Raw genomic sequence first — 17,561 nt, 5'->3', positions numbered from 1 at the left:
CCACATATTTTAAGGACGGTAGTAAAAAACAATGGGTAAGAGCTCGAAGTACGGGCGGTCTTTTCGGGTTGGGACTTTATTATCGGAAATATTTCGCGTTTGAATGGTGCGCGAGGACCTCTCGACTAATTACCGATATAATAATTGTATCTGCTATATTCGGGATAGAATCAAGATTGTTATAACAACCATCGGGGGCGGGCTCGTACCATCTAGTTCGAGCCCGATGTACACCTTTGCGATTGGCAATACGGGGAAGTTAATTGTAGACCTGCAATATACTCAAGTAATGATATTATTTGCCTAGTTCAATTATAAACCTTGACAAATTTTCGCGCTTGGCGCGGCTTTAGTGGCCCGCGCACTTGTTCGTCAATTGCATGTGGCCAGCATGTAGATCTACGCAAAAACATTCCCTTACTGATGTAGCTGGTATGTATTTTCCATCCATACCCACCTTCAATTGTGGATATCTATAGTAGCTTTTTACGTATAGCCTACGTGTGAAGAGTTCTAAGGCGATAAGAAACAGCTCGAAAACTGAATCAGCTACTAGTTTGTGTTTATTTATTTGTAAATCGGACTCTAGAGGCGCCAGGGATGCCTCACTAACGATGAAGCTCGCCGCACGCCATTGCGCAGGGTACAAATATAGTCATAAGCACCTTTCGGTGCAAAGTTTTGCTTTTGTACTCTTCGTGTTGGTGTAAATGAGCAATATGCACCATTTCATAAGGATATATATTCCACCAGTGTTGGGATCAAGTCACTACCTTCGAGTCACGAGTCATCTCGAGTCATTGCAGATTTTGACTCGAGTCAAGTCAAGTCAAGTCAATCGATTTTAAAAGATGACTCGAGTCAAGTCAAGTCACTCCAGTAAGTCGAGTCAAGTCAAGTCAAGTCACGAGTCAAGTCACAATTCACGTCAAATTGAATTTTCAAAGTATGAGTGATGATTCAAAGTCATTACATTTTGCTAGCTGTGTGAAAGACAGCATTTATCTTAATCAAATAACGAATATCTAGTTAAATATACATGCTAAAAGACGGTGTATCCCTAACGCACGCGTAGAACTGCTAATAAAGTACGTGAGTAACTGTACAGCTACATACCACAGTCAGTTCTTAACAGCCAAAATATAGGACCTATAATACGAAGCTTCGAGAAGTTGAAACAAATTGATATGGTGCAATAGCCTACACTACCCATCTACCAGAGATAAGCGGATTTGGAATTTCCATGTCCTAATCCAATCCAAATCCGAATCTTCAAATCCAAATCCAAATCCTAATCCATATTTTTTTCATATTGAAGTCCATGTCCAATCCTAATCCGATTCCAACTGAAAATTCAGAAAAAATACTAATTTATGCAACGGGAGGGATTGCAAAATTTTCTTTCACAACTAACGATTGCCTTGATTCAAGATAACCTAGTAACCATAAGTACATTTATAACTGATCTGAAGAAAGTTTATCGCCATTCGCCGCACGACAAATCAATCGCCCAGAAGGTGGTAAATCCAATCCAAATCCTAATCCGTTCAGAAAAAAAATCTCAAATCCTAATCCAATCCAAATCCGACAAAATTTCACAAATCCTGTTTTTTCAAATCCTAATCCTAATCCATGCTCATCTCTGCCATCTACACATCCGTGAGAATATAAACGCACACAATATATTCGTTCGATTTAAATCATACAAGAGAATTGGTAAATGTGAGCACTGAGCAACGTAAGCATTGAGCCGTCTAAGAAACAGAGACACATTGCTATTTAGATTAATTTTCTACTTTGCGGTTAATTCATTTGTGATCCAACAATGGAGGAACCTTGTAACGTACAATCAGTGAATGACTGGTTGTTCTCACAAGTGACACCGGCGTATCTCGAACATTCCGAACATACACAAGACACAGTGATTTAATCGACACCGCTTACCTAATTACTTGAAATTGACTCGTTAATTTTGCTCCGAGTCACGAGTCAATGGACATTTTTGAAGCTCCGAGTCAAGTCAAGTCATTTTTCCAAAGTGACTCGAGTCAAGTCATGACTCGAGTCATCCCAACACTGTATTCCACGGGTGTAGTGGATCCTGGTTGCGCGTACCAACCCGTGAATGCGCAAGGGGCTGGTACGAGTAAAGTTTATCCATTCCATTCCTTGGATATTTCACCACAAGAATTGATGTATTGGACTCTTTTTCACCCAAGCTACATTTTGTACCGAAAAGTACCGTTTACAGCACGGGTGGGCAATTATTGCGAAATGAGTAACATAAAATTCGTTGGCGGGCCGAGTCAAAATGGCAGGTCGAGTTTGGTATTGTGACGTAACCATACCGTCTGAGCAGCTCAGGAGCAAGTGCGCACGAGAGTGAGATTGTGAATGCTCAATCGGTTGCGCAACAATAGCCAATACGCTTGCGGTTTGCGGTGCTCGTCAGTCGTCACCTGGTCCCAGACGGCATGGCTGCGTCACTAGGAAGACTTGGTGGGGTTAATACGACGAAATAATAACTCTTCTGATTCGTCCTGTTTCAGCAGCCCTTCTGTTCAAATATCCCCCACACATTTAGAAGACAGGTGACATGCATTGCTGAGATTTTTCCAGGAATGATGCCTGGATCTCGGCAGCCGTCCGATTGTTGGTCTCGGGAATGAGAAATATCGATATAACCGTAATCAGAATGCTTAGAATCGCAAAAGGAACATATGCTAAAGCCTGCCAGGCCTCCACAGAATATGGGAACACAAATGAAGTGAAACTGGCCAAGGTCCAGAACACGCAACCGGAATAAAATGCCACAGTCGGGCGGGAATCAGATGTTGTTAACTCGGACGGCAGGCTCGTCATGCACAGCTGTGGACCCAATTGTAATCCTAAAGTTACTACAAGCATGGCGGCTAACGCGATATAACTAGTCCATGGCGATTGTTCGTGAAGGGCATGCGATATTACGAATACCAAATAGCCGCAATCGGTTATGAGAAGTCCGATTATTAATACTTTCTTCGATCCTAATCTTCGGTGAAGCGGAATAAAAAGTCCAAACGCCAAAAGTACTTGCAGATATAAACCAATCGTCGCGAAACTGACTTGCTGATATTTCACACCGGCCAGATACAGTATTTGGTCGGAGTACATCAGGATTGCCTGCGAAAAATTTTGAATTTCAAATATTTACCATTTCCCCCATAATATAGAATTGGTTGCAACCTGTATGCCCGCAAATTGTTGCGTGTTCATGGCGTAAACGGCGACAAGAAATTGTAATCGTAAACGCTTCTCCCGCATCATTTTCAAAAAGGATAGCTGTCCCGTCTGCGATCGATCTTCGAGTTCTTTCTGCAAAATCGTAAGCTCAAGAGTCTCTTCCCCGCCTACACGAAGCTTGCGTAACGTTGAAAGAGCTTCTTCAACCTTTCCCATCTTTAGTAAGTAGACAGGAGTTTCCGGGAGCCACGGGTATGCGCAGAAATATACGATAGATGCGAACTCCTGAGCTGAAACAGCCCACATCCAAAGGGTGGGAGTGCCAAGTACCTAATTATAAGCACATATATAAGCACAATTACTTTGATGAATATGGTAATTATCGCATGGTATCTGGTTGTCGTTTTCCTATACATGAAGCTAATAGCGATAGGCAGAGTTGCAATGACTCGATTTGCAATTTTTCAGTGAATCCACTTGAGTCGAGTCATGTTTTCAAATATAGAAAATGACTGGATTCGACTTTGTCACGTTTGTGTATTGGGTCGACCAAGTCATGTCACTCGAGACAATTCGGGCCAGAAATTGTCTTTTATCACTTTGAATATACTTTTCAAGACTAGAGGGGGTGAAATTAGCCATCGTTGCTACTCAAGTAGAAGTAGAAGTACTGAGGTAAATTCACACTCTAGTACAATTCGAAGTAGCGATTTCAAACTTAGTAAAAAGTAAGTATTCTATGGCCGTAGTTTCGTCCAAAATACTGAAAACTGTCAAGTAGAAGTAGAATTAGTCTAAAATCATAACCAATTGAGCAAATAATGAAGTAGACGCAACCTACTTGAGTACTTCATTACTGACCATTTCTGGTTAAGATTGAGATAAATGAGTATATTATGAATGCCAGGGATTCGTTTCACCCAAGCAGAGTTGAAAAATTGAGTTGAGCATTACTTCACACTTTGTATCCGAACTTGTGGATACGAACTTGACTCAGTGGTTAATTGAATATGACACATGACTCGAGTCAAAACTATAAAAAGTATGATTGACTTGTGACTCGGAACCTTGCGATTTGGTTACGATCTTAACGCTATCGTATCAAACATTCGCAATCGAGCCAGTCAATGAACACAGTCTTGAGCGAGTCGATCACAGACACATTTAAACTAGAAGCGACGAAATTTTCAGTCCCCTATTCTCTGTCAGAAAGACTATTTTCAGTTACTGGGAATTAGGGTAGCATTTAAAACAAAAATCAATTTGAAACAAACATGTTTAAAACAAGGCCCTTGCTCAAAACATGTTTTTATTGTTTTTTTTAAGCCATAACGTCACGAATATTCATTTGTGACGTCATAGTTGATTAACATTGACAATTGAAAATATAGGGTAAATAGAGCTCCTTTGGCGAAATACTGTAGGATTACTGTTGAACCGACTATTTTGAGGGTTCCAACCAGGGTTGTAATGACTCGAGTCACGATTTTCTTATGACTCGACTCGAGTCATTTTCTCAACATACGGAAATGACTCGACTCGACTCGAGTCAATCTGTGCATTGACTCGACTTGGAGTCGAGTCATTGCGCATGACTCGAACCAAGTCATATGACTCGAGGCTCAGACGGCCAAGACCAACATTTCATTGTAATTTCGGAGAATAATAAAGTACCCACACTATTGAGATTTCATCTAAAGGTACTGGTACCTGAAAATGTAACCACAAACTGCTAAAAGTAAGGAAATTAGTAAATTATCAATGCTAACCATTCGATATCAGCAGACAGAGTTATAAAAGGTGGGTTTAACAAGACTTTAACTGGAAACTGAGCAATCAACACAATGACTTGGACTAGGACTCGAGTCATATTACCATGACTCGGACTCGACCCTCTGCTGGCTGACTTGGACTCGGACTGACTCGGTGGTGAATTGAAAATGACTCGACTTGACTCGAGTCAAAACTATAAAAGTGAGATGGACTTGTGACTCGGAGACTTGTGACTTTTTTTTGCAAAGTATTTACACAATCATGGCATATGTTTAGAACTTGTAAAATTAACATTGTATTTTTTTTAAAAGACCTTTGTTTAAAACATTGTTTAAAACGTATCTTAAACAACCATTTTTTAAAATGCTGCCCTACTGGGAATATACTTTGGCAAACAACCAAATAGATAATTTGGCAATTCTTTTGCTTCTGGCTTACACAATTTGATTGGACGTCGTAAAAAGCAGATCTATTGTGCAACTTCGACTGTAATCGGGTGTAGGTCATTAGGGGGTGTATGTCAATTTTCCCTTTTTTTTACACAAAGTGATTTGCTTATTGCTTAACTAGTTAACTAGTTTGTACGTACACACTTAGCGTAAATACTACATTGACACCCAATCGGTGATACATACGACAACAGAACCTAACTCATAATTATATCGCGGTTTTTCAGCTTTTCAGCTTTTCCAAATTAGATTATGATTTGAATTACTGAATTCGCAAAAACGTGGAAACTGAATGAAATTGTGAATGAGAAAGAAATACAGCAAAAATCAAGTTCGTTTCATATCAAATCATAGTGCTTTCCGATAAGCATTAGAATGGTTACCGTCTGTACATCAAGCTTGAATCAATTTTCACTATACCCGGGGTCACCAGCACGCGGCACGTTTATGATCATGATATTTGTTGTGGTATTTGTACTTTTTAAATAAAATATTACTTCTTTTGAGGTAACCATGCCCATCGCCCAGGTTAGTGAGCATGGCGTTGCACTAACGATTGTCTACGAAATTTGAAAAGTGGTGCGCGAAGCGTTTTTAGTTGGCGACCCCTGCACTATACAGTTCTCCTGCATGGCTGAAAACTCTTTCCGGTGGAGACGGTGTTGCAGTCATGTCTACGAGTTCTCGAACAGCAGCCTTGAGATGAGGAAAACGATTTTTTCTCTTTCAGTAACTCAAAGCATCACAGTCCATGCTCTCACGCTCTGCCGCAAAACACATTTCCTCTACATCGTCTAATTTATTTTCTTTGGTTAGGTCGGAAGCAACTATTCTATTTTTCCTTGATGTAGTTGAGGGCCCGAAAGTGAACGAGTCATTGTTAACTATCTATTTGTATTTGATGCTGTTCTGTTTGTGATCGAAACTAGGTTGTTCGCAGACTACAAGCTACTATGCTATCATGGGTATTATTCGTCACATTAACGAACGGTGCAAGTAATGAGTAGGCGACTTGGCACCGGATTTCCGGACGCGAGAGGGTATTCTGGTTGACTCGTTGCAAAATGCCGCGGACAAAGAGGCATTTTCCGGAAATAATAAATTAGATTAAAATTAGAATTAGAGCATAGCAACATTTCACAAATTAGATTATAATTATATTACTGGAATTTTGCTACTAGAATTATCTTGATGTCCAAGCCCGGTTTTAAATCATACGTGCCTTCGTGCATACCAGAGATGAGCGGATTTGAAATTTCTATGTCCTAATCCAATCCAAATCCGAACCTTCAAATCCAAATCCAAACCCTAATCCATAACTTTTTCATATTCAAGTCCATGTCCAATCCTAATCCGATTCCAACTGGAAATTCAGTAAAAAAACTAATTTATGCAATGGAGGGATTCGAAAATTTTCTTTTACAACCAACGATTCACTTGATTCAAGATAACCTAGTAAGTACATTAATAACTGATCTGAATAAAGTTTGTCGCCATTTGCCACACGACATTTCAATCTCCCAGAAAATAGGTAAATCCAATCCAAATCCTAATCCGTTCTGAAAAAAATGTCTAATCCAAATCCAATCCAAATCCGACAAAATTTCACAAATCCTGTTTTTTCAAAACCTAATCCTAATCCAAGCTCATCTCTGGTGCATACCTTTTATATCACGGGTGGTACAAGAGTGGGGACACACACTCTTTTCGCTAAGACAGTATAATTCAATTCGATTTAATGAAGTTAATTTCAGCTATTGGCAACACTACAAATATTATTTCGATTCGGGTGTGCATATTTGAGTTCGACTTGGATCGGAAGTGAAATCGATTTTGCCATTTCAAAATCAGCATTACCTTGTTATAGCCGATCGCGGCGCCGACAGCACTGGATACGAATAATATGACATAGTATGGGGATTGGAATATCCCCAATTTGCGTCTGCAGGTAGTCTCCGCCACAACGACCATCACCAGCGAGAGAGATAAACCGCGCGCCACTCCACCGATGAATCTTCCAGCGATAACAATTCGTACGACTGGCCGTAAACTGCACCGACGCCCATGAACAGCACGGAAATTGTACTAATTACATGAACCAGAAGGACGGCGTTCTTGCGGCTGAAACAGAAGCACTCGCATTGCTACACTGACCGGCAATTGATTCAGTGCAGGTTGACTAACGTCATTCTTTGAAGCGCCGGATTCACAAATAATGCTCCTGGAACAGAACCCCACACGGTGAAAGAATTAACCATCACGAATACGGAAGTGGCGACATTTTCTGGTGGAGCAACGCCATATCGTAGCTGTAATTTCATTGGATCAAATATATTAGAGTAAACTTGAAGAAAACCAGTTGATCGAGTTTTCGAGATTTTTAATCGAATGATTTAGCAAACATGGGCAAACTGTACACTGCGTAAAATTCCTACCAATATATACTTCTGATGATGACCATGACGATTGTCTCATAGGCAATGGATTCACTCAACAATCATACAATAAACGAATTATGCACGCACCATTGTAAAGCAATAAATATGTCGTATCGGGGCCTACGATAACTTAAGTTATCGTAGGCCCCGGTCGTATCTATTTTCTATAATCGTTGAGTCGCTGTACCGTACTAATTGAAAACGACTTTCATTTGGCGGTGACGATAATTCTACCTGTTACAATCGCAGTATCTTTAACCCTTACGAGGTGGGCGTATCATATATGATATGGCATGTCTCCGACACCGATTTCTCCATGTTGACACGCCCTAGACATCGAGTACTACGTTTTTTGAAAAGCTGAGACTTTTCCGATGTATTTGGTACCTTACTCAAAAATTTTGGTTTGTAAAAATAAACAAAAAATTAAAAATAACATAAAATATGGTTATCACCTAAAACTTCCGGATATTTTCCGAGGGGGAAATATTGTCGGAAAATCTGCCAGAACATCAGAAGTCGACATGTACGGTTTTTTGTGTAAATTTTCACCGTTTCAAACATCAAAACGTTTGCTGGAGAGTTTTCTGAGAGGGATTTGTAAATTTTGGTCACGCTTCAGTGATTTTCAAGATCTAGGTCAAGTTCAAGTGCAAATTCAGCCGGCATATGAGTCATAAACAGGTTTACTATGCCTGCAAATGGTTGGATATGACAAAAGAAAGCATATCGCGTTGTTTTATGACATGAACCGGACTGTAGGGGCCGATTAAGTCTTGATCATGAACTTGACCTTGATGACCACTCACTGACCACGCCCATTTGTAAATTTTATATGTATTTCCGATTTTTCGATATCTGACGAACCGCGCGGTTTACATTCTTTACAACCATGGTTGACTGCTTGTTTGAAACCAGGCAACAGTGGCTACGCACTGAAGCATCATATTCCTCTCTCTGACGCCATCCTGAGGGTCAGCCTTGAAAATTGAAAGAGAGAGAGATTTTTTGGGGAAAAGCTTGTTTATTTAAACTTATTAAAAAACCTCAGGCATGTCATGGGGTGTCGATCAAGGGTGGAAACGGTAGAGGGCTATACTCTGCCCACTTTTAAACTGGAACGGCCCAGATTCAAGTCCTGGTGGGGTCACGGTGAGAATTTGAAAAGTGAAGGTCAATTCTGCAAAATATGGCCCCACCTCGTAAGGGTTAATCAGCTGCCGGCAGTTTCATTCAACAAACTGACAACCAATAACGTATTTTAGCACTATGATGCAACAGATCGCACAAACCAGACACCACCTACTTGATCGACAACTCGGGAGTCGGGACACCGTGAGTAATCATCGCGAGTAACCTCAACCGACTTTATGCGTCCCATTTAACAGTTCGTAATCAGACGAAGTTCATTCTCTCGGATCAGCTAGCTTTATGATCTTTGCCCAAAATGCGCCACGATAAGCAGTTTTTAATCACTCGATTTGAAGACGTCAACCACATGACTGTCGTGCTTGGGGTCGCATTAAAACAAATGGTTGTTTAAACCACTTTGTTTAAAACATGTTTTAAAACAGTGTTTTAAACAAAAGCCATTTAAAAAAATTGTGCTTTTTTCAAGTTGTATAATTATGGCATAATTGTGTAAATACTTTCCAAAAAACATGTTGTATCAGCCTACGGACGATTACCACCCGATATAGCCGACGTATATGATATCGTATAGCAGTTACATCATCTACAACAGTGGTTCCCAACCTGGGGGGCGCACCCCCCTTGGGGGAGGGGGAGAGGAAGCGGTCAACTGAAAAATATTTCGCGCTCTGCGCTATTTACCTCCAATTCACGCGTGTTTCTCTATATATAGACCGAATTTCATATTTTTTAATTCTCTCATCAACAGTCATAATCTTCCATGCCATCAAACTATCTGTTGGGGTGCTAGCATCCCGGTTGGATTTTGTGATATGACGATAAGTGGGGTGCGAAATTTTTCATTATCATAAAGGGGGTCGTGTCTAAAAAAAAGGTCGAGTACCACTGATCTACAAAATTACACAAAACAAAGGTATTTTCAAATTAAAAGAGTGGTTCAACCAATCTTTTTTTCTTCACTCCCCACAGACTGAAATCTCTATTTCCACCCTTCAAAATTGTTTAATTTTATGAATCCTTGCTATTGGCGAATGTTAAGACCCCCAGAAATGAAAAGCACGCAATACAATCAATGAGCAGTGAACTGAACCGTTCATGCAGTGTTGCGCCTCCGTAAATGTATATACTGTATTCTTTACTTTCATTCAGTGTGCATGCCTCCTTTTTTACTACGCCTAGGCCAAGGTGGGTGTCCGATTCCATTGACAAATCCAAGTCGCTTCGACATCTTCCTGTCTATTCATTGTATCGCATTTTTTTGTGGTGTATTGAACTGATAAAATTGCTAATAAACCAATGATGATGATGATGATGTATAAGCCAGATGTCTCAAACTCAAATGTGCTCTCTGGTCAATTTCCTAGTTTTTGATGACGCCGTGGGCCGCAGCATCAACAATAGGGACATTCAATGTATAATTTCCAAGTAGGCCTTATATGACGGGAGCTTGCAGACAGGTATTTCACAAACATCATGAAAATGTAATTTACTATTGTACTATTCACGCTTGACACGTATAAAAATCACATTTTCAAATATTTGAATAGAATTGTTTTTGTGCCGGGCATAATTTGTTAACATAATGAGTTATAGACATCATGCGAGAGGATGCATCGTGACATCGTCTAACTGTCGGGTTATAATATGGCAGCTATATTGGACCTTTGACGTGGAACAATTTTATGTAGAATATTTTAAAATCTCCTGAAGATTGATCTGATATCAGAGCATTTGAGCATTGTAGCCTAATCCGGGTTTTGATATGGTCGTGATAAGTAGGCTATTGTTACTGTCATTGCCAAAGTCAAATTAAATGAGCGTTAGATTTTGCCTTCGCTTATTTGGAACATATCAATAACAACTTAAATATAATCATTATTGAGCCATAGTAATAGCATTGTTTCTTAATCTTAGCGATCGTACCCTTCGTGCTTACAATAAGATTTCTCTTAGCCCCTGATCATTTTCAACACAATTTCTGATGGTATCTACTAAACTAATGTCATTTTGGATTCAGCGACATGCAAATACCCTAAAACTATTGAAAATTTCGTGGCACCACAATTTGTGTTGACTAGTGTTATTGGAACATATCAATAACAACTTAAATATAATCATTATTGAGCCATAGTAATAGCATTGCTTGTTAACCTTTTTAGCCATCGTACCCCTTGTGCTTCCAATAAGTTTTCTTGTAGCGCCTGTCCATTTTCAACACAATTTCTGATAGTAACTATATTAAAATCTGAAAGCCCAGTCACATAAAATCGCGCGTAGCGCGAAGACCATTTTCCAGTTGAATAGATTGCGGGCCAAGAAAATATTCTAGCAGCATTCAGCATATATGCCTAATTCCACAATGCATCTCGTACCCCCTGATGTGGTGCTTCGTACCCCGAAGGGGTCTACGGACCCTGGTTACGAACCCTAGAATAGAAATGTCCCATCGCCGATGAATTCATTGGTGTTACAGCTGTGGAGCGTACTACTACCTTACTATAGCCACCGATAATAACATGGATAAAGAGAACAAACAACACCTAGCATGTAACCAACTATACGTCACGGGGGTCACGTAATGCCGATGGTTACCATACTGACTTGATTAAATAGCTATATACCAGAGATGAGCATGGATTAGGATTAGGTTTTGAAAAAACAGGATTTGTGAAAATTTGTCGGATTTGGATTGGATTTGGATTAGACAGTTTTTTCAAAACGGATGAGGATTTGGATTGGATTGACCTATTTTCTGGGAGATTGAAATGTCGTGCGGCGACTGGCGACAAACTTTATTCAGATCAGTTATTAATGTACTTCTGGTTACTAGGTTATCTTGAATCAAGTGAATCGTCGGTTGTGAAAGAAAATTTTCGAATGCCTCCATTGCATAAAGTAGTTTTTTTTTCTGAATTTCCAGTTGGAATCGGATTAGGATGGACATGGACTTGTATATGAAAAAGTTATGGATTAGGATTTGGATTAGGATTTGAAGGTTCGGATTTGGATTGGATTAGGACATAGAAATTTCAAATCAGCTCATCTCTGCTATATACCCAACGCAACGCAAACTACGACCTTTTGATATATTACTATTCCCTATGACACTTTCTTAGCTTGTTGCGTCCGTAGGATTTTTTGCAACCTGCATTTCGTTTGTACCGTAGATCAGTGCTCTTCAACCGGGGTTGTCGTACACCCTTGGGTGTACCAGAATTTGCAAAGGGTGTACCACTCGGATGGGGTGTACAGGGGCAGTGGTGGCTTTTGGGGTGGGCGAGGTGGGCGGTCGCCCGGGGCCCTCCCTGGTCGAAGGGCCCCCCCTATTTGGATTTTGCGCTTTTTTCACGGAGAATGACGAATAAACATGGAAATCCGCGCACCAAGCAAGAATATGATTCCGTACAGATGTGTCAATCATCATCAAATCACTGCATTTGTTAGAAAAGTCCCGTATCCCGATAATCATCACGTCTCTGCATGCGGTAGAATTACTTAGTTTTGATGTTGTCTATCCTAGCACACATGCAAAATAGACATGGTCGAAGCCACCACCTGGGCAAACCTTTGCGGCGGTGAATGATCGATAATAATAACTGATGCGGACGGGGGGTTTCTTGAGGGCGGAGCCCCCCAGAAGTTACGGATAGATACTTATAAGGGGCCCCCCGGTAAGTCTCGCCCAGGGCCCCCCCCCCCCGTTCGTAGGGCCACCACTGTACAGGGGTGTACCAGATCCGAATTACAATGAGCCGATGGCTAGCTATAACAAAGGCAGGTTTATGGGTCAGTTCAGTACAGGTTGACGCACAGGTTAATGAGCAATATGGTACGATGTCATCGCAAGTGTAATACCATAGCAATTTACAACGTAGCTACGTTGTAAATTGCTATGGTAATACTGTACACCGCTTGATTGTGATGTCATAAGCAAATATTTCCCCTATTCATTTAGCCATCGGCAACAGACCAATGGTTCCGTTTGGTGTTGGAAAGTATGCAGTTAACAAACATGTGTTCGGCTAGTCATTTGTCTTTTAGTGATTTTTGAGGAAACCGCCGCGATAGCTCACACTTCTTGAATCGGTACTTTCTTCCCGACGGTAATAAATACCGCAATGCACATAAATGAAGTGACGTAGCCAGCCAGGGTCGAAACAGCTTCCATGTTGAAATCGAAACCCTTTTGTTTTAAAATGCCGATTTTATGTCCAATATTTCGCCATACATTTGCAATTTAGTATTTTGTTATTAGTGATGCAAATTAGCGACAATAGACTGTGTATAGCGACATACGATCTGAGGTTACTGACATCTCTTGCAGCCCATGTGCTACTATCGGCTGTGTGTGGTGTGGGGCAAGCCTGATACGCAGTAGGCTGGTGCGCCTGCTATCATCGCTGATCTGAATTACCGCTTCTGCAGCAGTAGCTTTACCTACTCTCTCCCCAATACTGTTACATTTAGGTTGATTATCGTTCGTAATGTCATGCTGCTTTTGGGCTGACACGAAATAAATTCCAATTTGCGTGGCAGGCGGCCTAACTGGCTGCGAACAGATTCTGTGACCAAATACTATTTTATTCAAATCCAAATTTTTGACGGCAATAACTCCGCTTCTACTGGTTGGAATTGAACCAAATTTGAAGAACATCGATTTTATAGACAACCTATAATACTTTCATGGGGTGAACAGAAAAATTTCAAATTTTTCGTTATTTATTTTTATATAATAAATAGAAACTTTCTTCTCCCGTGGCAATGCGGCTACTGGTTGGAATTGAACCAAATTTGGTGTGTAGGCTTAAGTTAGGTAACCTAACAATTTTATCAAGTAGCCAGTACGATTTGAGAAAAAAAGTCATTTTTGAAGACCCCTAATGAACAGGGGTGTACGAGTTTTGAGCAAACGTTAAAAGGGTGTACCACGTCGAAAAACGTTGAAGAGCACTGCCGTTGATGTTTGCACTGTCGGTGAACTTCTCATTTGGCATTTTACAACTTGTAGCCTACTTTATAGGCTTACCGTTGTAGACGACTTATTGTCTGCTCATTGTGAATCATAAAAGGTCAAATGAAACAAATAAGTTGACATGGTGTTTGCTCAACGTACCGCAATATCCTAACTGAAGCAAGACTGCGTCCGCATTGGTTCTCATGTCAAGAAGCGCATGATGAAAATTGTGATGCTGTAGACAACATTGTCAGAATGAAGCAACACGGTGTGTCACCAGCAGTGTACGCACAACTTCAGTGTTGTCAGCCAACAGCTGCTGCTGTTGAACGTTCTTTCTCCATTCTTGGTAAGCTACTTAGTAAGGACCACAATAAATTTTAATTATTCCTACCATAATGAGTGATGTAACTGCTGGAATAGCGCCAGATTTCGTTGAAATAAAGTTTTTTCAAGTAAAGATTTGTCAGTTTTTAAGTCCAACAAGTTTTTTCAGGTCAATCTACTTCGCAAGGTCATACAGTTCCCACCAGAAATGAAGATAAGCAGTACAATTCTAACATTATGTGTGAAAACACCTAATTTGCATACGTGAGGTCAAAATTTCGTTAAAATTAAGTTTTTTTTAGATAAAAAATGTAAAAATTTTGATTTTTTAGGACAAAATCTTCCGTTTTAAGGTAAAAGTTGGCCCTAGTTATAACATAAAGTAGGGTTACCATACGTCCTCTTTCAAGAGGATTCGTCCTCCCTTTTCAATAAATTGAAAGTGTCCTCGGAGGACGCCTAAATGTCCTCTTTTTTAGAAATTTGTCTTCTTTTCTAGAAAAAGTATTAAAATGTCATTAAAAACTCGACCTCGGCACAGCGTACGACAGAGTTTCGTAAAAAAAAACGGGCAAAACGGAGGTGTCGAGTCGAAGTGATGACCTTTTTTAGTCAACACCATAGATGTATCGTAAAAAAGTGGGTAATTCGGGAGTCGGGTCAAAGTGACGACCTTTTTTAGTCCACACGGGTACTATTGGTCGAAAAATTTTAAAATTAACCATATTCTTTTCCGGTATTTTAGCCTTCAAAGTTTTTAGAAAGCATGCTATTTTTCGGATCTCAAAATGAGGTAACCCTACATAAAGTTTGCTTATCCAGGAGAATGTCAATCGTCGGTTAATCGTGTCAACCTACTTCGCTGGATTAAAGTTTTACCAAACGACTCGGGAAAATCCTCGCGCGAAATATTATCCAACTTTATGCCCCACGATTAACAATTTTAATCAGATGATTAGCATTCTTCCGGATAAACTAACTTTATGATGTAGATTTTCGGTAACAAATCTATAAATAGTTGGTGATGGTATCGTAGGGTTGCCATACGTTCGGAATTTTCCGGACATGTCCGGAATTTCGCTGTTCAAACTAGCGTCCGGGAGGAATTTCCAAAATATGCCAAACGTCCGGAATTTTGAAGACTTGACGTAGGCTCATACTTTTTTCGTAAATCAGCATAAAAACTATATTTTTTGGGAATATTTATGCCGATGCATGATATTTTTCTTATCGCTGCGCGCGATTTACTATCTCATTTATTGATTTTAATATGGACACTACCACCCTCGGAAAAACTGCGATAAAATATAAATAAACACAACCTTTATTTACTGGAATAAGCCTAATTGTAATCGATATGATAGGAGAACGGTATATTCCTAGAGATCATTAAGGCCGATTAAATGCTTCATTCAAAGATAGTGGTTCCAAACGGTGGGGGGGGGAGTCGTTTTCCTTTATTCTGGGGTTTGCGGATATGTTGAACGTAATCAGCTTCCAAAATAGCCCGTGAGTAAGTCTGGACAAAGGTGCTGACTTCTTTTAGTAATCAGCTCGTCAAATTTTGATCTGGGCCACGGAACATTCTCAAATTGGAGACGGAGTCACGACCATAAAAAGTTGGAAACCACTGGATGTGGGGTGTTTATAAAGCTCCGTGGTGCGCACCGGCATAAGGCTGATAAACAATCTTAGCGGTGGGACATGAACATGACTTAACGATGTACAGTTACGCTCCCTGGATTTTCGAACTCACCATCCTCGGTCAGCTCTACCGCTAACTCTGATCATGTGGGCGGAGAGTAGTATCTATATAGTAATAAATGGAACAACCAATATTATTGACAGAATTCATTCAAATAATTTAACGACCAGATGCATACAGAAACCAGATTGATATAGCAAGCACCCCCCTTCCTAAGTTGAATCGATTACCCTGTAGTGTGGGTTCAAAATCATTGTTTATTCGGGCGAGAAGAGGCTGAAAACATGTGCTTTCGGTCCCGGTTACACAAGACACAGCCACGTACTCCTGAACCGGATCGTGACCACCTCTGATCTATGAGCAAAGATTTGCTAGTGTTACGTCATAACACATTTTGAAATCCACTAGTGGGCGCTAAAGAGTGTCCGGAAATTGAGTTGCAGAAATATGGTAACCCTATGGTATCGGTGCCAAGGTGTATAGATTTCACTCCTTGTGACCCGGCAATGTTCTGTGACAAATTCGTTTCCACCCCAGATTGTAAACACGCTTTCCACCGCTACTCAGAAGTGACAGTGGACAGAATATACTCAGACTTACCACATAGGTATCGTTGATGAACGTTTTGATTGCAGGCGCGGCCGTGTTCAACACAGCTAAACTGATGCCGTTTATGAAGGCACAAGGCAGCAGCGTCATAAGAACAGCGAAAACGCAAAACTTCGAATTATCCGGTAATCGTTCGGAATTTCTAGGATCCATATTGACTGACCCACTCGCGGCAATGAACTAAACTGATAAATACTGAAACTGCAAAGACATATAACTCTTAAACATTCTTATGCTGATTCTTTGATAACTTCGTAAAATCAAAAACCGAACTCTAATGAAGGTAAAGCTGTACAGGGTCCTGCATATAATTCGGTCACACCATATGACTAGAATGTACGATTAAGTACGGCCTAATAAGAATGGTTTGGATTATTGACCGACTTATGCTATATCACGCGACTTGATTTGATTGGAAAAATCCAGCAGGACCACTGCTGTTAAGTCTTCGATTGCAAAAAAACTTTTCTCTGTCACTGTTACAGGCTTTTTCGATATCTGGGTCACAATGCAGATATGTTTCCCCGATATAGTTGCTAATTCTAAGTCCTGCTAGCAAATAAATATGATTACGACATACGCTACGGATCAAAGCGGTGCTTGGTTCCGTTCGGTGAAGAAAGCTCATCTCAAGTCCGTAGGCTAAGATCTCTATCTACAATCGTTTGACGATAACACCTATTCGGATAAATGCATTCCAGTGTAATTCATTATGAATGATACAATCCAATATGGTCGTAAGGATAGCTTTACTCTTCGTCTTTATACAAAATGATAACCGGGTGAAATTGGTGAATACTGTATTGTGTATGTATCGATATGATACCGGGAACCGCGGGGTTACGTCACAGTAGCCAACATATCCCCAACACTCCTGTCGCAATTTCCGTGATTTACAGCAGTAAAATGGTAATCCTGACTTGCGGGTATTA

General features: G+C 40.3%; 1 protein-coding gene and 1 long non-coding RNA gene across 2 annotated transcripts in view; both read right to left on the bottom strand.

Annotated features, from left to right (window-relative positions):
• The window catches only part of LOC145440858 (uncharacterized), a 68,481-nt gene that overhangs the window by 30,109 nt on the left and 20,811 nt on the right, over positions 1 to 17,561 (bottom strand). The window lies entirely within an intron of this gene.
• Positions 1,650 to 17,164, bottom strand: LOC145440883 (solute carrier family 2, facilitated glucose transporter member 5-like). The gene is made up of 5 exons (XM_080318656.1): positions 16,621 to 17,164; positions 7,629 to 7,753; positions 7,302 to 7,565; positions 3,226 to 3,552; positions 1,650 to 3,162 (listed from the first exon to the last, which is right to left on the bottom strand). Exons 3-5 carry the CDS (start codon positions 7,413 to 7,415, stop codon positions 2,581 to 2,583), a joined length of 1,023 nt encoding a protein of 340 aa, XP_080174782.1. The 5' UTR covers positions 7,416 to 7,565; positions 7,629 to 7,753; positions 16,621 to 17,164; the 3' UTR covers positions 1,650 to 2,580.

Source organism: Botryllus schlosseri, chromosome 6 (genome assembly GCF_051294905.1).
Source record: "Botryllus schlosseri isolate E-star chromosome 6, Bs_hap1, whole genome shotgun sequence".
In the NCBI taxonomy this organism is placed as follows: Eukaryota; Metazoa; Chordata; class Ascidiacea; order Stolidobranchia; family Styelidae; genus Botryllus; species Botryllus schlosseri.
The sequence above is the reverse complement of the archived record's forward strand: the minus strand, read 5'-3'. Positions and strand labels throughout refer to the sequence as shown.